This window comes from Nicotiana sylvestris, chromosome 12 (genome assembly GCF_000393655.2).
Source record: "Nicotiana sylvestris chromosome 12, ASM39365v2, whole genome shotgun sequence".
NCBI lineage: Eukaryota > Viridiplantae > Streptophyta > Magnoliopsida > Solanales > Solanaceae > Nicotiana > Nicotiana sylvestris.
Window position 1 is genome coordinate 18,617,329 of NC_091068.1, and position 23,488 is coordinate 18,640,816.

Below are 23,488 nucleotides of genomic sequence, written 5' to 3' on the forward strand. Positions count from 1 at the left end.
ACATTGCGCTTCTAGATGTTTTTGCTCATATTTTCAAAAACAGTCAAGGAACTGCTTCCTACGACCCAAGTCAGTAGTCTCTTCAATACTTATATGCCTTTTTAAATGGCTAAAGTGACATGTCATTAATCTATTCCATCCTCTCTCCTAAATTTTGAAGTTCAAAATGTTAAACCTTTTCTGAACTGACCTGTTGCCCCAAAAAAGTCTTTCCTTCCCTCACACCCAGTCAAAACAGATTATTTTCTTCAAAACCAAAATCAAGCTTATCTCAAAAAGAATTCTTCTCTCCAAATATGCCAAAAGTGAACTAACTTTGTCATCTTGCAAAATCTAACTCCATTTGAATTAAAACCCTAAGAAGTCTTTGGTAGATTTTGATGTGACTTTAACTGAAAGGGAACAAGGCAGATCTAATATTCTAGAGAGTGAGGCTAAAATTGTTGATGGGTTTGTAGAAGCCTTGAAGGATGGAGGAATTGGTGAATGTGTTTAAAAAAGGGAAATTGAATGAGGGACCTAATCCCTCTCGTCCGTCTCAGGATAATAATTCTGATGATGGCTTCTTTTTTAGCTATGTGTTTAAACGAACTTCTAATCCAATAAAAAGGATTGGTAAAAAGTAAGATGATTGATGATGAAGTAACGTCACTTGCTGATGTGGTGTATGAGGAGAATGAAGTGGAAAAATCTCCACTTGTGAGAAAGAACTCAAAGAAGAGCAAACTAGAGAAAAGAAAGTCAGCTGAGAAAGATGCAACAAATGATAAGGGTAAACATATTGAGAAAGAGAAGAGGAAGACCTGACCGCTCTGGAAAAGAAAGGGTAGTGTGAGTGAGGAGCTTGGTTCCTTACAGAAGCAAAAGGTTGAGTTATCAGAGTTGGAGAGGAAGAAGAATCTGAAGACCCAAAAAGTGGTATTAGGTAGATGTTTGAATTTGATATTGCTGAAAAATGTAGGAACTTCTTGATATTGTTGAGTTCAAAAAATAGAATCACCTCTTTGTTCCTCCAAGTCCAAACATTTATGAATAGAAGTAAAAACTTCTATGTTATATGTGATACTCTAATGCTATATGTGCATGAGACTGAGTTTGTTCTCGATGAGGAGAAGCTTGGGGAGATTCTTGGTATTCTGATTGATGGTTAAGCCTGCTCAGATAGGTTGAGAACCAAGTCCCCATGGACCCTTGGCAGAATTGAATGCTAAGTTGACGGGTGAGAATGAAAGATTGAGGAAATAGGTGAAGAACCTGAGAGGCCTTAGCCCCTTACTTTTCTTCCTTCCCAGTGATCCATGTCTTTCACTCCTTTAAAATTCCCTCGAATTCCTATCTTCTTTTGATCCCTATATTTGATGACATTCGTACTTTAGTTGTTTAAATTGTCATATTTTGTACTGATTGAAACTGTTGTGCTTTTGTTATAATTACTCTACTATGTGCAATCACTCTATTTTTTGCAAAGATATTCACTTGTTGTTCCTGTTACTGTTTATGTTGTGTAGCCCAAGTGGCATGAGTTAATGTTGTTGAACTTCTATTTGGTTGTGCCTCTTCTGTTATTCTTTTCAATGATGCCAAAGGGTAAAAGTTACATATGTGTTAACATGTCACGACCCAAAACTCGACCTGTCGTGATGGCGCCTATCATAATACTACGCAAGCCGACATCTCACACATACCGACATTTTTAAAACTCAAATATGCGGAAGTAAGTTTAAAATATTAAGAATTTCACAAAATATGGGATATGGACCTCGAAACTCAATACAAAAATCCTCCCAAAAGATCTGGGTGTCACGGAGTACATGAGCATCTAAATATCAACACAGTCTAACCAATAGGACACTGTCTAGGAAAGTAAGACAGTAAAAACAAGACTAAAAGAAATAGGAGGATAGTCAACGTCTGCGGACGCCGAGGTCGCTACCTCTATGATCATCAAATTGATGGAATGTCAGGAGTCAGCAACCGCCATGCCCGGAACCACCTGGATCTGCACATGAAGTGCATGGTGTAGCGTGAGTACAACCAACTCAAAAATTAACAAGTCTAACCTGTGGTCTGAAAGCAGTGGCGAGCTCTAACAATACAATAAAGATACAAAATTTAGCAATGTAGAAAAATAGACATGCTTCCAAGTTCAACAGTTAAGTTTAGCACAGGTAAAGATTATCCAAGTGTGACTAATAATATGAAAATGACATCTCTATATCTACATGCCAAGGTGAATACCGTATGTGATGCAACACAGTGTAATCCCAAGTAATCTCTCTCTCAGAGCGCTCAATCTGCCCATCTCAATCCTCGCTAGCCACACTCAGTCATTCAGCACTATATATAGAATCATAAGGCTCGTTGTGGCATGCAAACTGATCCCCCCATATATATATATATATATATATATATATATATATATATATATATATATGCCCAGTCACATCCTAAGGCTCATTGCGGCGTGCAACCCGATCCACATATATATAGCCATAAGGCTCGTTGCGGCATGCAACCCGATCCACATATATTTATATATCACTCACAACATGACACTCATGCCCCAATTCAGTCACCGATCTCTCCAGTCTCACGGGCTCACAACGCTCATACTAAGCAGCCTTAGACAACGATGCGAGATGTGACGATATACAATAACAGAGACTGAGATATGATATTAAATAAGGGATACGACTGGGTACATAACTGCAATTAAGCAAAGATCGACTACTGTGGGTCCCAATAGTACCAGCATATAGCTTAAACATGATTTCCCAACATGAATCACAACTTAGGTGCTCTAACACATAGAGTACAGTAAGAATGTTCAGATAAAATGACTACGCAGTTCCAGGGAAGTGAAAAATTCAGAATTTTTATGGTGCACGCCCACACACCCGTCACCTAGCATGCGCGTCATCTCAGCATCGATTACATAGCACGTAGTTCGAGATTTTATGCCCTTATAACCAAGTTTAGAAGTGTTACTTACCTCAAACCATGCAAATCTCTACTCCTATACGCCTTTACCTCACAAAACAGCCTCTGAATGCCCCGAATCTAGCCATAAACAGTTCGATACAATCAACACGAGCAAAAGGAATTATTCTATAAGAAAACACTAAGTTCTGAATCAAATTCAAAAAGTTGACTAAAAACCGGCCCCCAAGCCTACGTCTCAGAATCCAATAATTGTCAATAAATCCAAACACCCAATCAACCACGAGTCTAGCCATACCAAATTTACCAAAGTCCGACATCAAATCGCCACTCAAATCCCCAAATTAAACTCTGCAAATCCCTAGCCTCCAACTCCCACCACCTCAAAAACATACAAACTAGGTGGGAAATTCAATGGGGAAACATAATTATTGAATAAATTAAACCACAAGTTACTTACTTAATGAATCTCTTCGAAATCCCTCTCAAAATCGCCTAATCCCGAGCTTGGAATGTTAAAAATGATGAAAATCACGGAACCCTCGTTTTTAAAACACTGCACAGGACTCTTCGCACCTGCGACAACTTATCTACTTCTATTGCGTCGTGGAAGCGATCCTTCCCCCGTTTCTATAGTTCCCTCCACTCCTGCAGTCCATAACAGCGCACCTGCAGACTCGCTTCTGCGAGCCACACTACTGCTTTTGCGGACCCAGCCCCTATCTCCATTTATGCTTCTGCGCTCAATTCTTCTTACCTGCGACCTCGCAGGTCTGGGAAGCTCTTCGCACCTACGATCAGTACCCAGCTCCATTCTTGGCCGCTTCGGTGAAACACACCTCGCACATGTGAGCTTGCACCTGCGATTAAAGCTCCGCAGGTGCGATTACACCAGCGGACTCTCAGCTTCAACAATCACCCAAACTCCAAATTCGATCCATTTCCCATTCGAAATCCACCCGAGGCCCCCGAGACCTCCATCAATTATACCAACAAGTCCTAAAACACGATAAGAACTTAGTCGAGCCCTCAAATCACATCAAACAACGTAAAAACACGAATCACACTCCAATTTAAGCCTATTGAAACTAAGGAATTCCAACTTCTACAAACGATGCTGAAACCTATCAAATAACATCCGATTGACCCCAAATTTTGCACACAAGTCACAAATAACACCACAGACCTACTCCAAATCTCAGAACTCCAATCCGATCCCGATAACCACAAAGTCCACTCTCGACCAAACTTCTAAATTTCCAACTTTCGCCATTTCAAGCCAAATTCAACTACGGATCTCCAAATCACAATCCGGACATGCTCATAAGTCCAAAATCACCCAACGGAGCTAACAAAACCATCAAAACTGCAATCTCGAGTCGTTTACACATAAGTTAATATCTGATCAACCTTTTCAATTTAAGCTTCCAACCTTGAGACTAAGTATTTCAATTCATTCCGAAACCTCTCTGAACCCAAACCACCTACCCTAGCAAGTCACATAATAGCTATAAAGCACAAAATGAGTAGTAAAGAGGGGAAGAGGGCTACAACTCTCAAAATGACCGGTCGGGCCGTTACATCATCCCCCTCTTAAATAAACGTTCATCCTCGAACGGGTCTAGAAACATACCCGGAGTCTCAAATAGATATGATATATGCTCCACATCTCCCGCCCGGTCTCCCAAGTGGCCTCCTCAACTGGTTAACCTCTCTACTGCACCTTCACTGAAGCCATATCCTTTGACCTCAACTTTCGAACTTGCCGACCCAATATGGCCACCGGCTCCACATCATAGGTCAAATCACAATCCATCTAAACCGTGCTGAAATCTAAAAGATGAGATGGATCGCCTACATACTTTCAGAGCATAGAAACATGAAATACATGATGCACACTCGATAAACTAGGTGGCAAGGAAAGCTTATAAGCCACCTCTCTGATCCTCTAAAGCACCTCAAATGGCCCAATATACCGAGGGCTCAACTTGCCCTTCTTCTCGAACCTCGTAACACCCTTTATGGGTGAAAAATTGAGTAGTACCTTCTCCCCAACCATGTAAGCAACATCATAGATCTTCCGATCAGCATAACTCTTCTGTCTAGACTGCGCTATGCGAAGCTGATCCTAAATCAATTTAACCTTTTCCAAAGCATCCTGAACCAAGTCAGTACCCAATAGCCTAGCCTCACCCAGCTCAAACCAGCCCATCGTAGATCGGCACGGTATCCCATACAAAGTCTCATACGAAGCCATCTAAATGTTTGACTGGTAGTTGTTGTTGTAAGCAAATTCCGCGAGCGGCAAAAAATGATCCGAAGAACCCCTCGAAATCTATGACACAAGCACGTAGCATATCCTCCAATATCTGAATAGTGCGCTCGGACTGTCCGTCCATCTAAGGATGAAATGTTGTACTCAACTCAACCTGGGTGCCCAACTCTCGTTGTACTGCTCTCCAAAACTACGATGTAAACTCTGTGCCCCGATCTAAAATGATATACTATGACACACCGTGAAGGCGAACAATCTCTCGGATTTAAATCTTAGCCAATCGCTCTGAAGAATAAGTAGTCCTAACTAGAATAAAGTATGCGGACTTGGTCAGCCGATCCACAATCATCCAAATAGCATCAAACTTCTTCGTAGTCCGTGGGAGCCCTACTACAAAATCCATGGTGATACGCTCCCATTTCCACTCTAGAATATCAAGTCTCTGAAGCAATCCACCCGGTTTCTGATGCTCATACTTCACCTGTTGATAGCTTAGGCACTGAGCTACAAACCCCACTATATCCTTTTTCATTCTCCTCCACCAATAATGCTGCTTCAAGTCCTGATACATCTTCACGACACTTGGATGGATTGAATATTGCAAACTATGGGCCTCCTCAAGAATCAACTCATGTAGCCCAACTACATTAGGCACACAAATCCGACCCTGCATCCTCAACACCCCATCATCCCCGATAGTAACATCATTGGCGTCACCGTGTTTAACCGTGTTCTTAAGGACAAGCAAATGAGGATCAGTATACTGGCGCTCTCTGATGTGATCATATAAGGAAGATCGAAAAACCACACAAGCTAGAACCCGGTGGACTCCAAAAAATCTAATCTCACGAACTGGTTGGCCAAGGCCTGAACATCAACTGCAAGAGATCTCTCACCAACAGGAATGAATGCAAGGCTACCCATACTCACCATCTTGCTACTCAAGGCATCAATTTAGATCCTTTTGTTTGAATGCAAGGCAGAATAGTAATATCATAGTCCTTTAGCGGCTCCAACCATCTTCGCTGCCTCAAATTTAGATATTTTTGTTTGAACAAGTGCTGGAGTCTCCAATGATCTGTAAATACCTCACAAGACACACCATAAAGATAATGCCTACAAATTTTTAATGTATGAACGATGGCAACCAACTCTAAATCATGAACATGGTAGTTCTTCTAATGAGGCTTCAATTGACATAAAGCATAAGTAATCACTCTGCCCTCTTGCATCAAAACACACCCAATACCGATCCGAGATGCATCACAATACACTATATAAGAGCATGAAGATAAAGGCAAAACTAGAATTAGAACCATGGTCAAGACAGTCTTGAGCTTTTGAAAGATCTCTTCACACTCATCCGACCACTTGAAAGTAGCACCCTTTTGGGTCAATTTGGTCAAAGGTGATGCAATAGACGAGAAACCCTCGATGAAGCAACGATAATATCTGGCCAAGCCGAGAAAACTCAGAATCTCCGTAGCTGAGGACGGTCGGGGCCAACTCTGAACCGCTTTTATCTTCTTTGGATTCACCTGAATCCCTTAACTGGACAACACGTGCCCCATGAATGACATCGAATTAAACAATCACACTAGGAGAACTTGGCATAAAGAATATCCTCCCCCAGCTGCTGCAACACACTCCTCAAATGTAGGGCATGCTCATCCTAGCTACGTGAGTACACTAGGATATCATTAATGAATACTATGACAAATAAGTCGAGATAAGGCTGAAATACATTGTTCATCAGATGCATGAATGTTCCTGGGGCGTTGGTCATCCCAAAAGACATCACAAGGAACGCATAATGACTGTAACAGGTCTTGAATATTGTCTTTAGAATATTCGAGTCCCGAATCTTCAACTGGTGATACCCATACCTCAAATCAATTTTAGAGAACACACTCGCTCCCTGAAGGTGGTCAAATAGTTCATCAATACGCAATAAAGGATACTTGTTCTTGATTGTAACTTTTTTCAACTACCTATAATCAATGCACGTCCGCATATTACCATCCTTCTTCTTCACAATACATATAGCCATAAAGCATGTTGCAGCATGCAACCCGATATATATATATATATATCCATAAGGCTCGTTGCGGTGTGCAACCCGATCCACATATATATAGCTATAAGGCTTATTGCTGCGTGCAACCCGATACATACATATATAACCCTAAGGCTCATTGCGGCGTGCAACCCGTCCACATATATATATCCATAAGGATTGTTGTGGCGCACAACCCGATCTATATATATTTATATATCATTCACAGCACGGCACTCAGGCCCCAACTTAGTTACCAATCTTTCCAGTCTTACGGGCTCACAACGCTCATATTAAACAGCTCTAGACAATGATGCGAGATGTGGCAATATACAATAACAAAGACTGAGATATGATATGAAAAGAGGGAACCGACTGAGTACATAACTGTAATTAAGCAAATAACTCAACATCACAGAACGACCACTATAGGTCCTAATAGTGGTAGCATATAGCCTAAACATGATTTCCCAGCATGATTCACAACTCAGGTGCTCTAACACATAGAGTACAATAAGAATGTTCAGATAAAATGACTACGTAATTCTAGGGAAGTGACAAATTTGCAATTTTTATGGTGCACGCCTACACGCCCGTCACCTAGCATGCGCTTCACCTTAACATCGATCACATAGCACGTAATTTGGGTTTCATGCCCTCATAACCAAGTTTATAAGTATTACTTACCTCAAACCGTGCAAATCTCTGCTCCAATATGCCCTTGCCTCGCAAAACAGCCTCCGAATGCCCCGAATCTAGACACAAATAGTTCGATAAAATCAACACAAGCAAAAGGAATCAATTCTATAAGAAAACACTTATTGCTAAATCAAATTTAAAAAGACGACTCAAAAACAGGCCCTGGGTCCCACATCTCGAAATCCAATAAAAGTCACAAAATCCAAACACCCATACAACCACGAGTCTAGCCATACCAAATTTACTAAAATATGACATCGAATCACCACTCAAATCCCCAAATTAAACTCTACAAATCCCTAGCCTCCAACTGCCAAATTTCATATAAAAAACACACAAACTAGGTGGGAAATTCAATAGGGAAACATAATTACTGAATAAATTAAACCACAAGTGACTTACCTAAAGAATCCCTTCGAAATCCCTCCAAAAAATTGCCTAATCCCGAGCTTGAAATGTTAAAAATGTTGAAAATCACGGAACCCTCATTTTTAAAACATTGCCCAGGTCTCCTCGCACATGCGACAACTTATCCGTTTCTGCGGTGTCGCGAAAGCGATCCTTCCCCCGTTTCTATAGTTCCCTTCGCTCTTGCGGACCATAACAACGCACCCCGCGGACTCACTTCTACGAGCCACACTTTTACTTTTGCGGACCCAGCCTCATCTCCATTTCTGCTTCTATGCTTAATTCTTCGCACATGCGACCTCGCAGGTGCGGGCAAGCTCTACGTACTTGCGAGGACTACCAACTCCACTGTTGACTTCTTTTGTGCAAAATAGCTCATACCTACGAGCTTGCACCTATGATCAAAGCACCGCAAGAAAGATTATACTTGCAGACTCCTAGTTTCAGCAATAACCCAAACTCCAAATTCAAATCCCTTAACCATCCGAACTCAACCCGAAGCCCCCGGGACCTCAACCAATTATACCAACAAGTCCTAAAATATGATACGAACTTAGTTGAGCCCTCAAATCACATCAAACGACATAAAAAACATGAATCATACCCCAATTCAAGCCTATTGAAAATAAGGAATTCCAACATCCACAAACGACACTGAAACCTATGAAATCACATCCGATTGACCCCAAATTTTGCACATAAGTCACAAATGACACCACAGACCTACTCCAACTCTCGAAACTCCAATCCAAGACCGGTAACCACAAAGTCCACTCTCGGCCAAACTTCTAAATTTCTAACTTTTACCATTTCAAGCCTAATTCAACTACAGACATTCAAATCACAATCCGAACACGCTCCTAAGTCTAAAATCACGGAGCTAACAGAACCATCAAAACTCCAATTCGGAGTCATTCACACATAAGTCAACATCTGGTCAATATTTTCAACTTAGGCTTCCAACCTTAAGACTAAGTATCTCAATTCATTGCGAAACATCTCCAGACCCAAACCAACTACCCCCAACAAGGCACATAATAGCTATAAAGAACAAGATGAGTAGTAAATGGGGGAAGGGACTAAACTTTCAATACGACCGGTCGGGTCGTTACACAATAGGGGGAAGGAACAGAATTGAATTGATATGATGTGTTGTGCATGAAAGATAGGTCTGCTTCGCAGGGGCAATGTTGTTGTTAACATGTTGCTTATAGGTCTGATCCTTAGGGGGAACTTGTAAGGAATCTGGTTCTCAGGGGGAATATCAATTCTGGGGTTGCCATCATCAGGGGGAAATTGATAAGTTATGTTATTTCTTATTTTGATGATTTGCCAAATGTTCTCGAGGAACCATATGGGGACTAGATGTGATCAGTTCCCTTGGTCTCAATACAGTCAACTCTACAGTTGTAAAAGTTGTTGCACTATACCAACTAACAGCAGATATGTTACTTCAAAATATAAAGGGAGGATTATGCGTCTTTTTTAATGATTTGACAAACTTCATGAGAGAACCAGATAAGGAACCTGATACAATTAGTTCCTTTGCGTTTAAAGTAACTAGTCAGATGTTTGGTTCAATTCTCAATGAAATCAGATAAGGGAACATCAGATGGAGCAAATAAGGATCAGTTCCCCTGGTCATCATGCAGTCAACTCTACAGCAGTAAAAGCTGCTGCACTATACCATCTAGCAACAGTACATCAACACAATTGTAGCTTTCTAAGGCCAAATTAATGGTACTTTATTGAATCATCTTTGATGACCTCACACACACATATAATCAATTTGAGGCAAGGGATTTCATTTTCCTAACACTTGCAAATCAAAAAAAATAATATTCTCTCAAGTGCTAGCCACCACCTTTCTCAAGAACGAAGCTGCTGCAACCTCAAGGACTAGATCCAAAAATTGAAGATATCTCAAGTCCTTACATTTGTTGAGTCTTTGTTATTTTGTTCTTCATTTATAATCCTACACTACTTTCAAGATGTGTCTTTGTAGAACATATTTAAACTACTGTTTGGTTTAGTTTCTTGACTATAGTTAGTCAAGGTTTGTTGCTTTGTAATAGATTTATTGAAAAAGGCTTACAATAGAGTTATTGTAAGGGGTAAGGGATTAAGAGTTTAATTCCTAAATTGCAATAAGTTTAATCTGAAGTTTGCTAGTCTTAGTAGAGTTGAAATCCTACTAGGGTAGGTCGTGATTTTTAATCTCTTGAGTAAGGAGTTTTCTACTTAAATATCGAGTGTTCTTTATTTACTGCCTATTTACTGTTGGAACAGATAGAGTACATGTTCCCTATACTATTTAGTTTTACAGTCTGTTGCTTACCTTGGGAACTGATAGAGAACCTGGTTCTCTATATAGTTTGGTGAACTTTTAGTTTCTATCACTTATGAATGAAGATTCCTCTACTTTGTAAACTAGAGATTAGGACATATCTCCATAGATAGTACTTAGAGATTAGTAAATGATGGAGTACTTAGTGCTCTAGATTTTACTAATTTTGATACTTGTGTGGACTACATTAAAGGCAAGCAGACCAATATGTCAAAGAAAGGTACCAAAAGGAGTTCAAACATATTAGAAATTATACGTACTGACATTTTCCAGACATAGATGCATATGGTCAAAAATATTTTATCACTATAGATGATTACTCACGATACATGTATCTCTACATGCTTCATAATAAGTATGAAGCATTAGAAGCCTTTAAGGTTTCAAGGTTGAAGTAGAGAAACAATGCGGAAAGCATATTAAGATTGTGAGATCTGATAGAGTTGGTGAGTATTATGGTAAATACACGAAGAATGGAGAAGCACAAGGTCCATTTGCTAAGTTTCTTCTAGAAAATGGGATTGTTCCCCAATATATTATACTAGGTTCTCCATACCAAATTGGTGTAGCGAAAAAAAGAAATTGAACTTTAATGTACATGGTGTGAAGTATGTTGAGTAGCTCTAAGCTACCTAAGTCCTTGTGTATTGAAGCTCTTAAAACAATAGTGGTATACCTTTTGAGTTATTTAGAGTTTGGAAACGGAGTTTGCGACATATACGCATATGGGGATGATCGTCTGAAGATAGAGTATATAACCTACAAGAATAGAAACTGGATCCGAGAACCATTAGTGGGTATTTCATTAGATATGCCAAAAGGTTTAAAGGATAAAAATTTTATTGCCCATCTCATACCACTAGAATTGTTGAATTAAGAAATGCAAATTGTTTTTAGAATGACTTGTTTAGTGAAGTGATCAATTTTAGAACATAGTTATTGTAAGCGATCAACCTTCAACTTCAAGTGAAAGACTGGTTATTACGCACGCTCCTCAAATTCAATTAGGTGTTGAGCAACCAGTCGTCGAGGTTCCACAAGATGATGAGAATATTCTTGTAGATCAGGTTGTTCAAGTAATTCCTGAAACTATTGAGCAACCAATTGATCAACACGATCCTCAGGAAAATGTTGATACAACATTAAGAAGATATACTAGAGAAAGAAAATCAGCAATTCTATTGACTACGTGTATCTACAAGAATTTGACATTGGATCCAAAAATGGTCCTAAGTTTTTCACAAGCTATAAGTTGTAAAGAATCAGAATTGTGGTACAATGCCATGAAATAAGAGATAAACTCCAAGAAAAGTAACGAGGTATGGGATCTTGTCAAGTTTCCAGATGGTGTAAAAGTCATTGGATGTAAATGGGTCTTCAAAACTAAAAGAGATTCATTGGAAAATAGAAAAAGATATAAGGCAAGACTCATTGCTAAAGGATTCACTCAAAAGAAGGAATCGATTATAGAGAGATTTTTTCTCCTGTATCTAAGAAAGATTCCTTGCGCATTATGATGGTATTAGTAGCCCATTTTGACTTAGAATTATAACAAATAAATGTGAAATTACATTTCTCAATGGAGATCTAGAAAAAGTGGTTTGTATGAAACAACATGAAGGATTCTCTTCTAGTAATAGTGATCACTTGGTGTGCAAGCTAAATAAATCCATGTATGGATTAAAATAAGCCTCCCATCAATGGTATTTAAAATTTTATGATGTTATCTGTTCATTTGGCTTTGTTGAGAATATTATAGATCAACATACATACCAGAAGATCAGCTTGTGTAAAATTTATTTTCTAATTCAATATGTGAATGATATTCTTCTTGCAACCAATGATAAGGGAATGCTATATAAGGTGAAATAATTTCTCTCTCAAAATTCTGAAAGATATGGGTGATGCATCTTTATGTCATTGGCATTAAGGTTCATCCATATAGACATCGAGATAGTTTAGGTTATCTCAAGAAACCTATACCAACAAAGTTTTAGAGAGGTTTCGGATGAAGAATTTTTCACCAAGTGTAGCTCCTATAGTGAATGGTGACAAGTTCAGTTTGAACCAGTGCCCAAAGAATGACTTTGAGAGGGAATAAATAAAGAACATTTCATATGCTTTTGTTGTTGAAAGCTTAATGTATGCTCAAGTTTGTACTAGACCTGATATTACATTTATTGTTGGAATGTTGGAAAGATATCAGAGTAACCTAGGTCTTTACCACTGGATATCTACAAAAAAAGTCTTAAGATACATTCAAGGGACAAAAGACTACATACTTATGTACAAATGATCAGATAATTTGGAGGCAATTGGCTACTCTGTGTAACGACCCGATCAGTCATTTTGTGTATTGTAGCCATGTTCCCATATTTATTGCTACTTGTATATTCATTTGTGGTTGGGTGACTTTCCGGGTGGTTGTTTTGGTTCTGGGGATGACTCGGAGTGAATTGAGACACTTAGTCCCAAGGTTGGAAGCTTAAGTTAGAAGCATTGACCGAAGCTTGACTTTTGTGTAGGCGACTCTGGAGTGGAGTTTTGATGGTTCTAATATCTTTGTATTGTGATTTATGACATATGTGTATGTCCGGATATTGATTTAGAGGTCCGTAGGTTGGTTTGAGGCTTTTTGGCGAAAGTTGAAAGTAATAGGTTTGGAAGGTTGAGGGGTTTGAGTGAGAGCTGACTTTATCGATATCATGTTCGAATTTTAGTTTTGGGAGTTAGAGTAAGTCCATTGTGTCATTTATGAATTATGTGTAAAATTTGAGCTTATTCGGAATTTGTTTGATAGGATTTGACAATAAATGTGCGATTCGTGGTTTTGGTGTTATTTTTTTATGTGATTTGGGGAGCTAGTTTGTATTATGTTTTAGGATTTGGTGGTATATTTGGATAGGGTTCATGGGGCCCCGAATGTGTTTCGGATGAGTTTCAGACCTTTTCCATCTCGTTGGACGGCTGAAATCTGTCCTTCCAGCTTCCTCTTACTCAATCGCAAAGTAAGGGACGCGATTTCGTAAAGTTAATGCTGGCAGGTAGTCTTTTGTTATGGATGCGTTTGCAAAACTTTGTGGTGTTTGTTCATTGCGTACGCGAGCATTGAGACATGTTCAGGAGAAGAAAGGGAAGGCCTGAGGATGTCAGCCATTTGTTCTTCACAGTCGCGAGATCTGGAATGTGATCGCGTAGCTGTAGGGTTTAGAACATCGCGTTCGCGACTGAGCTGTCACGTTTGTGCAACAGGAATTGGAAAATGGTGAGATTTGTTTTTTGCGAACGCGAGGCATTTTCCGTGTTCGCGAAGTGTAATGACTGGGTAGACTCTTTTAAATCCTATTTCGAGGGTTAGAGTTATTATTTCATATTTTGAATTTTAGAGCTCGATTTTGGGTGATTTGAGTGGTGCTTTTTGCGATTTAGATCGAGGTAAGTATTTTGGACTCGAATTTGTTATTATTTCATGATTTAATCTTTAGTTTTAGCATTTAATTGGTGAATATGAGAGATTTTAGTAAAACCTTCCTAAAGTAAAAATTGAGGATTTGAAGGTCAATTTAAGGTGGGAATTGGATGCTTTTTGTATGATTGAACTCGTAATTCAATGTGTATTCAGAATTTGTAAATTTTATCAGGTTCCGAGGTGCAGGCCTAGGGTTGATGTTTTGGGTTAACCTTTTGATATTGGTTAATGATCTCAGTTTTATCACTTGGAATCAATTCTTATGGCTTTTATTGATTATATTGAGTTATATTGGCTAGATTCGGATCGTCCGAAGGTTGATACATGCGGAAAGGGCTTGTTAGAGGAGTAATTTGGCGTGCTTGAGGTAAGTATCTTATGTAAACTTGGTTGAGCCACTAGTTGCCTGAATTATTTGTAATATCTACATGCTATGGGTACACATATATGTGGGGTTTGAGCCCATGTGCGAGCACCGAAGTATTCATCGATGCTCGGGTAGTGCTTAGGCTATGATATGCCTAGAATTTACTCATAAGTTGTAAGCTATAATGTTTCTCATATTTGTAGCCTTGTTGTAAACTATTTGAGCCACGTTTGAGGTTACATAAAGGCTAAATCTCTGAATAAACTTGAAAATGTCTCTTTCTGTGATGAAATTGTCGATTTGATCTATGATAGCACACTTTGCACATGCCTACACTTTAGAATGTCATTATACGAGTCCAAGAGCATGGAATTTGATATTCATTCATCATATACATGTATTCTTGTATATTTGCTTTTGTATGATATTACTTGGATTGGGTGCCTATGAACACACCAGGAAGATCGTATTGTTATGCATATGACCACGCCAGACGGATTCGTATTGGTATGCATGTGACCACATCGGGTGGATTGTACTATTATACATGTGAGCACACTGGACATATTATGATATTAAGCATGTGACCATGCTTGGGCTGGTAGCACGTTGAATTGGTCGTGCTTGCGTGTGGATATGGATCCATGCCCTTAGGGTCATCCTCTCTTATTTCTCTCTTGATGGTGTACATACAGATATTGAGGAAAACTCATTAGTGGTTTGGTACGGATATGGAAAGGTTGAGGAAAATCTAGACAGTGGTTGTTTGGATTTGCATTTCATCATTACTTGCAATTTTTGTAGTCATTTACCTAATTCGTTTGCATACTACCCTTATATGTTGTATCACTAACTAAGCAAATTACTTGAAAATTTGTTCGCACACATACAGAGATAGTTCCTTCTGTGCTTTATACTTGATCACATTATTATTTGTACCTATTAAATTGATGAAACTATACATGTTATAGTAGGTATCATTTATAATTCTTGCTTCTTTTACCTCACCGAGGTTAGTCACAATATGTATTGAGTATATTGGGTCGATTGTACTCATACTACACTCTATAATTAGTTGAGCAGATCCAAGTGTTTGTACCAGCTATCCGTAGCAGAGATTCTTGTTGAGCGGGATATCGAGAGACAAGGTAAATTAGCATTTTCGCTCGCAGTTTTGACTTTTCTTTTCTTATGTATTGTTGTTTTAGTTCAGACAATATTCTTATTTAGTTTTTCAGACTTGTATTTTGTAGTAGAGCTCATGACTCTATATTTACCATTTTCTGAGGGAGTTTATCATATGTTAGCAGTATTTTGTTATTGAGATTTCAGACTTGCACTATTTCTACAAATTCCTGTTATTTTGGTTCTTTATTGTTATGTTTGGCTTGCCTAGAAAGTGTGATAGGTGTCATAATAACGGTTTGGGATATTGGGTCATGGAAAGTTGGTATTAGAGCCCTAGGTTCATAGGTATTATGACTCATAGCAAGTTTAGTAGAGTCTTGCAGATCGGTACGGAGACGTGTGCTTATCTTCGAGAGGTTGTCGCATTGTTAGTGAAGTTCTTTCTTGCATTCTTGTCATGTGGGTTTGTTATTTTCAAAGTTTGAAACTTGACTCTTTTATTCTCTAACAGATGGTGAGGACACATGCGATCAGATCAGGCGAACGACCAACAATACCACCAGGACGGGGCCGCGGTAGAGGCTGAAGTATGGATCATACTACAATAGAGCAGCACCTGTAGAGCCCCTATTTTCTCCTGCTCCAGAGTAGGTACCAGATGTTTTTAAGCCGGTAGGACCAACTCAGGCACTAGAAGTGCCCATCTCTTTAGGAGGCCTTAGCCCAAATTTTGACTGTGTGCACGAGCCTGGCTTAGGCGATTTCGATTCCAGCTGCACCAACCACTTCACAGGCTGGGGGAGGTGCCCAGACTCATGCTACCCGTACTCAAGAGTAGCTAACTCAGGGTCACCAGACAATGGGTGAGCCCCAGTCTTTCGGGGCCTCATCTCTCTTTTGTTTTAGTCATTATAGTATTTCAGTTAATAAGGTATACCAGGGACCTTGTCCCGGTAAACAGTTAGCATTTTCAGTATTATTTAGAGGCTTTGTAGACTATAACCCAATCAGTCAGATATTAACAGGCTTTCAGGTGTTGGCCTTGTCGGCTACTTGTTTATACTTGCAGACCTTTTAGTATTTTCCGCATCTATGATATTTCAGTCAGACTCCTTAGTAGATTATCATGTTTTATATTTACCTCTAGCTCATAGTTATACCATATGTTGATTCAGCCATACAGTTGGTTCGCTCGGTCACATGCAGTTAGGTACCGAGTGTCGTATTATGCACAGACCATGGTTCGAGGCATGACAAAACTTGGTATCAGAGCCCTAGGTTCAAGAGTCCTAGGGAGTCTATGAAGCCGTGTCCAGTGGGGTCTCTTTTATGTGTGTGTGCGTGCCACACATGTAAATAGTTGACCACCAAGACATCTAGGATTGTTCCATTTCTTTCATACTCTAGATCGTGTAGTTAGAGCTATGTTTTCAAGAACCGTGCGAATTGCGTATTTCAGAAAAATGCCTGCGAAAAGAAAGTACACCAAGAGGGCCTTAGCTACTAGCCAGGGGGCCACAACTAATGCTGCTCAGGAGGAGGACACTCCAGCCTAGGGGGTTGCACTAGGCTCAGTGCCCAGTGCTTCAGACATGGCTATCAGGGGAGTTATCCAGTTGCTCACCCAGATTGTTGCTACTCAGGTTCAAAGGCAGGGAACAAGCGATGTTCATGAGATGGTTAGTTCCAGGTCTACGGAATTCGTCAACATGAAACCTCCCGTCTTCACAGGGTCCAAAAAGGATGAGGATCCACAAAACTTCATTGATGAGGTTCAGAAGATATTTTGAGTAATGCATGCTACAGACACTGAGGCAACAGAGCTTGCTGCGTACCAGCTGAAGGATGTTGCCAACACTTGGTATGAAACATGGGAAGAGTCCCGAGGGGAGGATGCAGATCCTGTAACTTGGAAGGAGTTTGTAGATGTGTTCCTTGATCACTTTCTACCCATTGAGGTCTTGGAAGCTAAGGCTTTGGAGTTTGAGAGTCTCAGACAGAATGATATGAGTGTGAATGAGTACTACCTCAAATTCGTCTCTCTATCCAAGTATGCTCCGGAAATGGTACGTGATATGAGGGCCAGAGTTAGGCATTTTGTGTTGGGGATTTCAGATGATTTGTTTGCTGATGCTAATATAGCTGCTTAGAAAAATGACATCACCATCACTAAGATGGTTACCTTTGTTCAAGGGAACGAAGACAGGTTGAAGGAAGAAGAGCGGCTACGAAAAGAGAAGGACAGGGAATTCAGCAAGAGAGCTAAGTCTGCAGGAAATTTCAGCCATGGGGGTTCTCAAGTAGGAGGCAATCGCCAGTTTTTCAAGAAATCAAAATCAGGACCTACTTCATCTTCAGCTAGTGCACCGGTTCAGAGGTCAAAGTTTAACAAGAAAAACCATAATTTCAGAACAACAGGCTCACAGCCACATGCTAGTGTGGGCTACAGAGTCCCTGGTTACCCTATTTGCAACACGGGTGGTAAGAGGCACCCGGGGTTGTGTCATTTGGGCACAAATGGTTGCTTTGGGTGCGGTCAGAAGGGCCACTTATTGAGGGATTGTCCATCGCAAAGCAGAACAATGGAGGAAATGTAGCTCAGTCTACTAATTCAGCAACCCATCATAACTCTTAGGCCCAGTAAGGGCGCGGTGCAACAAAGTCTAATAATGCAGGAGGTGGTCGAAACCGCTTGTATGCACTGGCATATTGTCAAGATACAGAGGCTTGTGAAGATGTTGTCATTGGTATGCTAACAATATTCACTTTTGATGTCTATGCTCTTATAGATCTGGGGTCCACCCTATCTTATGTAACCCCATATATTGCTAAGAAATTTGGTATAGAACCAGAAAGGTTGTGTGAACCCTTTGAAGTGTCCACTCCAGTTGGAGAATTAGTTATAGCAAGGTGTATTTATAGGGGATGTCCAGTCAAAATGCATCATTATCTTACTGCATCAGACTTAGTAGAATTGGAGATTGTAGACTTTGATGTGATCATGGGCATGGATTGGTTAGAGTCATGTTATGCCACAGAAGGTTGTAGAACCAAAATAGTAAGTTTTGAATTTCCTGGTGAACTAGTCTTGGAATGGAAGGGTGACGTAGTAACACCTACGGGTAGGTTTATTTCCTATCTTAAAACTAGAAAGATGATCTCCAAGGGATATATCTATCACCTGGTTCAAGTTAAGGATGTAGATGCTCAAATCCCCACTCTCCAATCGGTACCAATTGTAAATGAATTTCCAGAAGTGTTTCCCGAAGATCTCCCTGGAATCCCTCCCGATAGAGAGATTAACTTTGGAATTGATCTACTTCCAGGCACTAAGCCGATATCTATTCCGCCTTATAGAATGGCTCCAGCAAAGTTGAAAGAGTTAAAAGTCTAGTTGAAAGAACTTCTAGATAAGGGATTTATAAGTCCAAGTGTCTCACCTTGGGGAGCACCGGTCTTGTTTGTCCGAAAGAAGGATGGGTCTTTGCGTATGTGCATTGACTATCGTCAGTTGAATAAAGTCACCATCAAGATCAAGTACCCTCATCCCAAAATAGATGATTTATTTGATCAACTTCAGGGTGCCCAGTGTTATTCCAAGATTGACCTCAGATCGGGATACCATCAGTTGAAGGTTAGGGAAGTTGATATTCCAAAAACAGCTTCAAGGACTTGATATGGGCATTTCGAATTTTTGGCAATGTCATTCCGTTAACGAATGCACCAACAGATTTCATGGACCTTATGAATAGGGTCTTCAAGCCTTATCTTGATTTGTTTGTTATTGTGTTTATTGATGACATCTTGATTTATTCCCGTAGCGAGACTAACCATGCAGAACATCTCAGAATTATGTTGCAGACACTGTAGGATCACAAGCTATATGCAAAATTTTCTAAGTGTGAATTTTGGTTGAAATCAGTAGCGTTCTTGGGCCATGTCATCTCCGGGAAAGGCGTGAAGGTGGACTTCCAGAAAATAGAGGCAGTGAAGAATTGGCCTAGACCCACCTCAGTGTCTGATATAAGAAGTTTCTTGGGTCTATCTAGCTATTATAGGCGGTTCGTAGAGGGATTTTCTTCTATGTCGTCCCCTTTGACTAGATTAACTCAGAAGAAAGTCAAGTTTCAATGGTCGGACGCGTGCAAGAAAATTTTTGAGGAGTTAAAGAAGAGATTGACTTCAGCTCTAGTCCTGACACTACTGGAAGGAACCGAATGGTTCGTTGTTTATTTTGATTCTTCAGGGATTGGTCTTGGGTGTGTATTAATGCAGCACTGTAAAGTCATAGCCTATGCATCGAGACAACTCAAGGCTCACGAGAAGAATTATCCGACTCATGATCTTGAATTAGCAGTTGTGGTGTTTGCGCTTAAGATCTGGTGCCATTATATGTATGGGGTACATGTTGACATTTTTCCATATCACAAGAGCCTCCTGTACATCTTCAAGCAAAGAGAATTAAATCTACGTCAGAGAAGGTGGCTCGAATTACTTAAGGATTATGATGTTGATATCCTCTATCATCCGGGGAAAGCAAATATTGTAGTCGATACTCTCAGTCGGTGTTCTATGGGAAGCTTAGCTCATGTTAAGGCAGACAATCGAACTATGATAAAGGAAGTCCACCTCTTAGCATATCTAGGAGTTCGACTTTTAGACTCCGAAAATGGTGGCATTGTTCTCCAGAACAGGGCTAAATCCTCCTTAGTAGCCGAAGTAAAAGAAAAACAGTTCGGTGATCCCTACTTATTGCAGCTGAAGGAAGGAATTCACAAACACAAGACTATGGTTTTTGAACAAGGGGGAGATGATGGTACTTTGAGTTACAGAGGCAGACTATGTGTTCTAGACGTAGATGGGCTCAGAGAATGGATTATGTCAGAAGCCCACAATTCCAGGTATTCTATTCACCCAGGTTTAACAAAGATGTATCATGATTTTAAGGAAGTTTATTGGTGGAACGATATGAAAAAGAATATAGCAGATTTCGTGGTTAAGTGTCCAAATTGCCAGCAGGTGAAAGTCAAACACCAGAGGCCTGGCGGTTTAACTCAGAATATAGAAATTCCCATTTGGAAATCGGAGATGATAAACATGGACTTCATAACAGGTCTACCTCGCTCGTTCCGAAAGCATGATTCGATTTGGGTGATTATAGACCGACTTACCAAGTCAGCTCACTTCTTGCCAGTGAAGACTACAGATTCGGCCGAGGATTATGCCAAGTTGTATATCCAAGAAATTGTCCGATTGCATGGGACTCCTTTGTCCATTATCTCAGATCGTGGTGCTCAGTTCACAACAAACTTTTGGAAATCCTTTCAGAAGGGATTGGGCACAAGGGTGAACCTTAGCACCGCTTTTCATCCTCAGACAGATGGCCAGGCAGAACGCACCATTCAAACTCTTGAGGATATGTTGAGGGCGTGTGTTATTGATTTTAAAGGTAATTGGGACGATCATCTACCTCTCATTGAGTTTGCTTACAATAACAGCTATCACTCTAGTATCAAGATGGTACCGTACGAAGCTCTGTATGGGCGAAGACGTAGATCATCAATTGGTTGGTTCGAAGTTGGAGAAGCGGAGTTGTTAAGACTCGATTTGGTCTATCAGGCTATGGAGAAAGTCAACTTGATACAAAGGCATTTGAAGATGGCTCAAAGTCACCAAAAGTCCTATTCGGACGTGCGGCGTAGAGACTTAGAGTTCCAAGTTAATGATTGGGTGTTTTTGAAAGTATCGCCCATGAAAGGCGTTATGAGATTTGGGAAGAAGGAGAAGCTTAGTCCCTGCTATATTGGTCCATATAGAATCCTGTGAAGGATCGGACATGTGGCTTATGAGTTAGAATTGCCACAAGAACTAGCTGTTGTACACCCAGTGTTTCATGTGTCCATGTTGAAGAAATTCATGGGAGACCCGTCTCTTGTAGTTCCTACATAGATTATAGGGGTTAAAGACATCCTGTCTTACGAAGAAATTCCAGTGGCTATTCTTGATCGTCAAATCCGCAAGCTCAGAACTAAGGAAATTACTTCAGTAAAAGTGCTTTGGAGGAATCAAAAGGTTGAAGAGGATACATGGGAAGCCAAAGAGGACATGAAGTCTATATATCCCCATCTCTTTGAAGAGCAAACGGAAAATGTGGAAAGTAATCAACCTTTCCATTCAGGCCGTATATTATAATCTCCATGCCCTTCAGTATTTACTCAGCTTAGTATTCAATTATCATGTACTCGTTTAGTTTGATATACATGTATTCATGATATTTCAATATACGCATATCACCATCACACCCATTTAGTGTCGATAGATAGTCGTAGTTGCAACCACGACTATCATTCGAGGACGAATGATTCCAAGGGGGAGATAATGTAACACCCTATAAATTCGGCTTAGGTGTGAATGTGTTAAACGAGTGGTAAGGTTATATTTTGGACATGTGAAGTTCCATTGGTATGGTTATGGATGGAAATAGTTATTTTAGAATCAAGACGAAGAGTGAAGTGTACAAGATTCGATAAAATCTACGAAGTTTACAAAATATCAGTCTTGTAGGAGGTTTGATGAAAAACATGTAAGGTATTTGGAAAACCTCAAAATATAAGTTGTATGCCTTTAAAATAGCTTTCCAACGATATATTATGGAGCCCGAACGGATCTCTGTACAAAAAGTTATGCGCATTTTACAGAACAGTATGTGATATGCGTGCCCTATAGCGTGCCCGCGCTTCTTCTGAGGCAGTGTTACTGCCGTTTTGTGCGGTCAGTAGTGCGGTCAGGTTGTCAAGTGCGTGGGTGCACTCGTGGGGGGTCGTTTTAAAGCTATATATCGTTCCCCACAACCCCAAAACATAAAAACTTGCTCTAGAAAGGGGAACTCTCAAAAACCTAACTCCTTAAGGGTCCTTCCACCACCCAAGGTAAGTTCTAATGGTGATTCTAAGTTAATTTCAATTTTCCAACATCTTATTAACATGGGTAAACCCTCCATATCATTAGATATTCGATTGGGACATCATTGTTGAGAGAAGGAAGCCTACAACTCGAATGCAAAGGGTTTGAACTTCAAAAAGGTAATGTCTTCACCCTCTAATTGATTCTAGCATTGGTTTAATTATTATAAACCCTAGTTCATGAGATATAAGTTGATGGGTTTGATATAAAAGCATGAACGATTATAAGGTTGGGGTTTTGATTGTTGATTATTGGTTAGGGGTGTTGTTTACCTTATGGGTGATGAAGAATAATGTTGATTATAATCATTTGAGGCTTTAGAATTTATCTAGGAACAAGAGAATGGGTTTTTGGGTGTAGATACACCATTAATAAGGACTATGAAGTTTTATTTTCACCAAGTGTTTGATAAAATGCTTAAGTGACCAAAACATGAGCATCATAGCTAATATGGAATCCCTTTGACTTGTATTGCTATAGATTAAAGTTGAGAGGGTTGTCAAACGTTGTATTGTGCTCAAGGGTAGGAAGTTAAGGTATGTGAGGCTAACTCTCTATGTTTGGGAATGTTAATAATTCTCCCTACATTATGTTTCTTTTCCCACGTTACTAATTTCCTCATAAACATAGTTTAGCCTAATACCTTAAATAGTCGTAGAACTTCTATTCTCTAGCTTCATAACTCGTTCATGACTTTCATTTTAAACGTTGTGAGCTCAGTTCGTATTCAATATAGAATTGGGCTTGATATACCCGAGTCTCAGTATAGCTTACTCAGCATGTCATAAACAATTAAAGTTTCAGTGTTCATAATCAGTTCAATAACACATGTCTCA

General features: G+C 39.8%; 1 protein-coding gene across 1 annotated transcript; it reads left to right on the top strand.

The window, feature by feature from the left end:
- Window positions 1–17,863: 17,863 nt before the first annotated feature.
- LOC138882750 (uncharacterized) lies at window positions 17,864–19,083 on the top strand. Its single transcript, XM_070163379.1, has 2 exons — window positions 17,864–18,170; window positions 18,365–19,083. The coding sequence occupies exons 1-2, from the start codon at window positions 17,864–17,866 to the stop codon at window positions 19,081–19,083; spliced, it is 1,026 nt and encodes a 341-aa protein (XP_070019480.1).
- Window positions 19,084–23,488: the final 4,405 nt, after the last annotated feature.